Below are 7,500 nucleotides of genomic sequence, written 5' to 3' on the forward strand. Positions count from 1 at the left end.
TCTCTTCGTCGTATTCGAAATTTTTATGTTTGTTCGTTTTATTTCTCCAATTTGGAACTCCCTCGGCCCGGAGCCAGACCGTCCCGACGAACTGCCAGATGAACCTGTACGCCACCTGGGAGGTGGTCCGGAGCTCGGCCAGCTGCGTGCCCAGGTGAGAGGGGGCGGGTGGACGGGCCCTGGGGCCGCCGGGCCGGACTGTGCTCGCCCCCGCCCTGCCCTTCCCCCGTCCCATCGCCCAAGGGGGCGCCCCCTCCCTCCACTCCCCCGGCTGCCCGCCGCCCAGCCCGGCCCGGGCCTGGCCTCCCAGGCTCTTCCTGCCGGGACCCCGCCCTCTCCTGGCAGCCCCACCTTCCGCCTCTGGCCGGGACCACCCTCTTCCCTCCCTCGGCGGGGCCTGGATTCGCAGCCGGGCCTCCCTCCCGCCGATCTGACCGAATCCGGCCTCCCTGACGGGCAGTTTCCCCGCGTCAGTCAGACTCTTTCCCGGCCTTGCCGGTGCGCGGGCTGTACATACATTACATACATGTGGTGTCGATCTCTTGATATTTCCCGATATGCCCAGCATCTGCCAAACCCGGCGGCACCTCTGCCGGTAAAGCCCAGATGTGCCAGCCCGAGGGGCCTTTGGTCAGTCTTCAGCACACATTCTGCCCCTGCCTCTGTGGTCTTGTGAAAGTCCTCTCCATTTAGTGCGCCTGGAAGTGTATTTTTCACCCCCTCCTCCCCCCTCCAGTAACTGGTCACAGATTCTCCTAGCCCTGCAGGGCTACATCAAAGGACTGCCTTGTTCCTAAATTCGGTCCATTCCTATCTGTTGAAACCATCTGGGACTTTCCTTCCCTTGGTAAAACTTGCCCGACTTCGGGATATTTTATTTCTGTATGGGCAAGGCAATCTTTCTGCAACTCTGTGGGGCCGGCATGCAGTGTCTTGGAGTTTACCCCTTGAATAGACCTGGAGCTGGGTTTGCTCAGTAAGCCCCGACCAGGGCCTGGAGGCGATCCGTTTGTCACCTCTGAGCTGATTCTGTGCCTTGGAGTCTTGGGTTCACTTTTTACTGTTAGCCCATTACCCCCCTCTCTATTTTGAATTATTTCATGCATACAAAATTACACACACACTCTCACACCCTAGATTTACTGTTAAAAAATGATGAGGAGCCCAGCCGGCGGCTCAGTGGTTGAGCGTTGACCTATGAACCAGGAGGTCACAGCGGTCAGGGCATATACCCGAGTTTTGGGCTCAATCCCCAGTGTAGGGTGTGAAGGAGGCAGCTGATAATAATTCTCTCTCATCAGTGGTGTTTCTATCTCTCTCCCTCTCCCTTCCTCTCTGAAATCAATAAAAATATATTTTAAAAAATGATGAGGAGTACATCTCTATAGTTGACTGAGCTTAAGAAATAGAGCATTATTACCACGTATATTGAAGCCTCAGGTTGCCCCTTCCTGACCACATCCCCTTCTTCCCCCACAAAGCTAAACATTATTCTGAATTGTGTGTTTATCATTTCCCTTGTCTCTTAAAACTAGTTTTATTATATTTATGCACCTCTAAATAATGTTTTCAAATTTGGAATGTTTTTGAAGTTTATGTAAATGCCATCATACTGTATGTGTTCTGTGACCTATTTTAGTGAGGTTTTTTTAACTTAACAGATTTATGAGAATCACTTTTTTTAAAAAATATATTTTATTGATTTATTACAGAGAGGAAGGGAGAGGGATAGAGAGTTAGAAACATCGATCAGCTGCCTCCTGCACACCCCCCACTGGGGACGCGCCCGCAACCAAGGTACATGCCCTTGACCGGAATCGAACCTGGGACCCTTGAGTCCGCAGGCCGACGCTCTATCCACTGAGCCAAACTGGTCAGGGCTATGAGAATCACTTTTAAGGTAGCTGTAGTTTAAATACTTTCATTAATGGGTAGAATTTCATTATATGAATATGTCATAACTCTCCTTTTGATGAACATTTGGGTTGTTTCCTGTTTGTTTACATAAACAGTCACACTTAAATATTTTTGTGCAGGACTCCTGGTGCTCCTTGCAAAAGTTTCTTTCAGTTGTCCTTATATGTAGAGATGAAATGTCTTTGCAGGGCATATACAGCTGGAACTTTTAATGACTATGCTAGTTTGTTTTCCATTTGCCCCACTCTACTCTTCAGGTCCTTTGTGTTTCAGCTTTACAGATTCACTTTACTGATTTACACTTTTTTTCTCTGTAGGGTAATCAAGGAGCCACGTTAGTTTAGTTTGCTTTGGCCAGCACCCTAGCACAACACCAAACTCAAGTGTTCGTCTCTTGGTCCTAAGCAGGCCTCTCTCTCTTTTTTTTTTATAGGCCCATCTCTAGCTGAAGTGTTCTAATCTGCATCTTTCAAACACAAAAGCACTGTCTGTGCCCTTCCCACATGGAACCAGTGTGTTAGTACTTGCTTGCCCGTGCTTCCTTCACATCTATCACTATGCTTAGTGATATTTCGACAGCTGCCTTTTCTAGCTGGTTAGATGGAAAAGCAATAAGCTGATTGGAAAGAAGTTGCTGTGCAACGGGGGTGGGAGGTGAGGGTGAGGGAGGATGGGGGATGTAAATAAAATCGCTAATTGCTTTTGATTTTTGACCTGCTCCATTTAGTCACGGAAAAGTTCATGTTTTAAGTTATTAGCCCAAGAAACAGCCAGACGTTCTGATCAAATCTGTAATTATTATGCTGACTTGGTGTGAGAGGCTCAGGCTGCCTTGTTTTCACCTGCAGGGAGTTTGCAGTATGTCATGTCTACTGACCAATCCTTGAGATTGTCAGCTGTCCTGCTCTGACTTTGTTTTTCAGCCGACATCCTTGTGCCTCTCAGCTCCTTGTGGAACACTTGTGCTCTTTGAAGCATGCTGTTTTATCTGCAGGATGGAAAATAACACCCAGTGGGGAGAAAATAGCCCTTCAAATTATTAGAGTCATGTGGTTAATTTGAAGTCTCCTCGGTATGCTTCATGTTGTTTAGAATATACTGGCAGTGTGCATTCTGTATATAGTCTAGAATTACATTATTGTCTCGTGCAACTCACTGAGACAAACGTGAGATATCTGCACTTAAGACATGTAAACATGATTGTGGATCTAAGGTTAACTATATATAAGAATTTTGTGGGATTCAGTCTTGTGAAATGTGATTCTCTATTTAGTGCAGAGAAGCGTTGGAAAGTTGAGTGTTAGGGTGGTCATGCTCCTTTTCTTGATTCCTACAGAAGTATAACTTGCTTTTGAAAAAAAATCCCTTTTTCTTTACTAGAGATTTATTTATTTTTATTTTTTAAATATATTTTATTGATATTTTTACAGAGAGGAAGGGAGAGGGATAGAGAGTTAGAAACATTGATGGGAGAGAAACATCGATCAGCTGCCTCCTACTGGGGATGTGCCCTTGATTGGAATCGAACCTGGGACCTTTCAGTCTCCAGGCTGACGCTCTATCCACTGAGCCAAACCAGTTAGGGCGCTAGAGATTTAAATCAAAATGAGCAATGTAGTTGTTTCTCAGTTACATACTCTGCCTTTATTTAACATTTACTAAATTCCCTTAGATCCTATAGTAATTTTTTAAATCATAAAAGCCAACTGTATTTCCCAGTGATCACCTCTAGAGAGTGAGAACCGAGATAAGATTAGGGCTTTTTTAATGGCAGGTAGGTCTATTATAGTTCTTTTATGAAATTTACAGCTTTTGAAGTTGGCATTGTTTTCCCTCCATAGTAAGTAGTACTTCTCTACCTGTCGTCTATGGTATGTATAGTGGTGTGACACCATGTAACACATTTATCCCTTCTCTTTGGTCTTTGTGTGAAGTTTTCCTGATGTTTTCTGTTTTTGAATTGCTTAAGTAGGAGAGGCAAAAAAAATGATTAAATTTCGCAAGTATACAACATTTTCTCAGTAGTGTAAACTATTAGGAGTCAAAAAGTGCTCTGCTGCATCACTTATAGACTATATCACATTTATCTTTGAGCAAAGCACATTTGCATATCCTTATTTGTACGTGTACTTAGGGAAAGAGTTCAGTAGTTATTAGTCACAATTTCTCCTTAGACTTTTATTTTTTTTTAGTGGGTACTAAAGTTAAACCTTATTGTACAAAAATGTTAGAGCTGAAGGAGGTGGCCATGACTAAGTTGGCATGACTGGCCTGCAGTAGAAATGTTTTATGAAGGCACTTGGGGGTAGTTGCCCCTCTAACCAAAAAAGCACTAGGCCAGTGGTCGGCAAACTCATTAGTCAACAGAGCCAAATATCAACAGTACAACGATTGAAATTTCTTTTGAGAGCCAAATTTTTTAAACTTAAACTATATAAGTAGGTACATTGTTATTCATTAGGGTACTTCTAAGGCAGTGATGGCGAATCTATGACACGTGAACTCATTTTTTTGGTTGATTTTTCTTTGTTAAATGGCATTTAAATATATAAAATAAATATCAAAAATATAAGTCTTTGTTTTACTATGGTTGCAAATATCAAAAAATTTCTATATGTGACACGGCACCAGAGTTAAGTTAGGGTTTTTCAAAATGCTGACACACCGAGCTCAAAAGGTTCGCCATCACTGTCCTAAGGCTTAGGAAGAGCCACACTCAAGGGGCCAAAGAGCCGCATGTGGCTCGCAAGCCGCAGTTTGCCGACCATGGCACTAGGCAAGCCAGGATATGTTCCTTTGTATTCTTATTGTATACTAGGGCAAATTCTTCCATACTTTAGATTTTTCATCCATTGATTAGGAATACTTCTATTCACCATCTATTCTAAGATGTGGGGGAAATAAATATAAAATAGGACCTGTAGACCCCCAGGAGAAAGTACTTAAATGATAGATATAAAATAAATATAATTGATCAAATAAGGGAGACCTGGTGAAATTTCTGTTATTTCCCCTAGCATTAAAAGTCTTTGTACCTTAGGAGATTTGAATGTCACATTTTGAGTGTTGAAATAGGATATCCTCTCTGGTGGGGTAATATTATCCATCGTCCCTGTGGAAGCTCAGATTCCTTAAGGCAGAAAGAGAATGACTTTCACAGAGTCCGTTTTACATGGATTGATTTACAGATCTTTTGGACACATTAGTGGTTATGTGATTTCTTTTTAAACCAGTTTTTCATTTTCTTAGCTGAGCCAGTAAGCCACCTGTTATTATTAGTACTTGCCTGGGTGTGCATGAGGGAGGTGCAAGTCAGAAAATGTGTGGGCTATTCACTCCTTCACCCCAGGAAGCCTCATCCTGCTTTGGCCTGGACTTGTCGGCTCAGTGGGTCCTCTGAAATTTGGAGTCAGCTTGGCTTGCATCTGCCGCATCACATTCTGGGAGTGATATGGGAATGATTGCAAGAGCTGGTTTTCCCCCAGACTCCTTTCGGAGTGGTATCAAGGGCTCTTGAGAAAAGACAGGGGTTGAAGTTATATCATCCTTCAGAGGCCCATTGGGCTGGAATTGAGCAAGGTTGTTGGGTTCTAGATTGGCAAGTACTGACAGAATCATCCCTTCTCTAGGCCTCGTTAGAAGAATAACCAGCAAAGCTTCTGAGGGTTTTAGAAAACCAAGATGTGCCTGGGTACCAACTCTAGAGTGTTTCCCTCTTACTGCCATTCATACACCAGTTTTCTGGTTTGAAAGCCTGCTGGACTTACATTCCAATCTTTTATCTTATTATAAACGAAAGAATAGCTGTAGTCACAGCTCACCAGTACCTGACCTCTAACTTGAGTAACACAAGTAGAAAAGGCCAGTAAATGATGATACGTTGTTACTTAGCTTATATATTTTACATATATCTTCTAGAAAACACTTCCTTAAAACATTCCATTTCACATTCAGTTATGTCTTATGTCATAAGCTGTTTTATCTTTAAAGCTGCCCTAATACATTAGCCACTAGTTGCATATGGCAATTAAAATTCAAATTAATTAAAACTTAAAAAATATAAAGTTCTCTTCCTTATTTGCACTAGCCATATTTTGTTACACTATTTGCACTAGTGTCTTCTATATTGGACAGGGCAGATCTAGACATTTCCAGAAAGTTCTATTCGTTTTAGGGAGAAAATTGTATAAATATGGCATTTCTAGTATTAATATTTATTGTTTCTCCTTAGTCATTTAAACTGAATACTTTTGTCCTTTTCCAGATTATTTTAAAATGCCTCTCCCCTATTTTAAGGACTCATTAGTTTTCCTTTGTTAGTTTTTGTCCTCTAAACCGTATTACCTTCTAAGTCTGCTCATGTCTTCCTGGTGCCTCCCTGCCATTTGTTCACCACAATTTTGATCTTAATATCTTTGAGAAAACTACCTGGAAACATTAACTCCAAAATGGTGTTTAGATGGTAGGAGTATGTGTGACATTAATTTTTGTCCTTTTATATTATTTGGTGATTTCTAAACTTGCTGTAAAACTTCCCTAAATGACAGTCTGTGTTTCAAAACCTTATTGTGAACAAGCTTTCCCCCAGGTTATTTATTTATATATATATATTTGAGAGGCCTGTTGCACGAAGAGATTCGTGCAATAGCCCTTCCTTTCCCCAGGCTGCTGGCACCGGTTTTCCTCCGGCACCCAGGCCTTCGCTCTGGTCGGGCTCCGGCCGGAGCCGGCCCCGGGGCTGAGGCTTCGCTCCACCGCTTGGAGCCTACATATGCAAATTAACCGCCAGCTTTGTTAGGTTAATTTGCATACTCTCCTGGTTGGCTGGTTAGCGTAGCGAAGGTACGGTCAATTTACATGTTTGTCTATTATTAAGACATATATAAAAGCATAATATGCAAATCAACCTGACGGCAGAATGACCATCACTATGACACACACCGATCACCAGGAGCTGCTCAATGCAGGAGCTGCCCCCAGGCAGCAGGCCCCAATCACCTGATCAAGGCCTGTCGGCCAACCTCTCAGTGCCTCCCCCTGGCCTCTCAGTCCCTCTCCCTGGCCGGCAGGCTCTGATCGCCCAATGGGGAACGGGGAACGGGGAACCAGGGTTGGGTGGCGGTGGATGCAGGCAGCGCCAGGCCAAAGCGGGTGCAAGTGAGGGGCCCTGATCGCTCCACCGGTCACCCCACACACAGAGGGGCGGGAAGATTGGCCCTGATCACAGGCCAGGCCTAGGGACCCTACCCGTGCACAAATTTCATGCTCTGGGCCTCTAGTTTTGGATATAATTGGCATATGAAATTTAGACTGGTTATTGTGCTTAGATATAGGCAGGTGTTTTTTCTTTCCAAAGCATTTTGTGTGTTTGTCTGTCTTTGAATTCCTTTGGTTCTTCTTTCCATAGGTGAGATATTCTTTGTAGCAAGTGTTTTGTTTTATTTTTTTAATAGTTTAGAAAACACAAAGGCTTAGGAGCCACTTGTCATTTATTTGATCCCTCCTTACCTTTTCCTGTCTCCTCTTTAAAAACACCAAATGGCTTCAAGATTTAGAGTGTAGCTTTTTCCTCTTGTTTCCTCA

General features: G+C 43.2%; 1 protein-coding gene across 1 annotated transcript in view; it reads left to right on the forward strand.

Moving 5' to 3' along the window:
- The first annotated feature begins 98 nt into the window (after positions 1-98).
- Positions 99-7,500, forward strand: part of PACS1 (phosphofurin acidic cluster sorting protein 1) — a 97,977-nt gene continuing 90,575 nt past the window's right edge. The window contains exon 1 of the mRNA XM_006101590.3: positions 99-154. Coding sequence (XP_006101652.1) covers positions 99-154 — 56 coding nt within the window. The remainder of the gene's footprint in view (positions 155-7,500) is intronic.

This window comes from Myotis lucifugus, unplaced genomic scaffold, assembly GCF_000147115.1.
Source record: "Myotis lucifugus unplaced genomic scaffold, Myoluc2.0 scaffold_373, whole genome shotgun sequence".
Lineage (NCBI taxonomy): Eukaryota > Metazoa > Chordata > Mammalia > Chiroptera > Vespertilionidae > Myotis > Myotis lucifugus.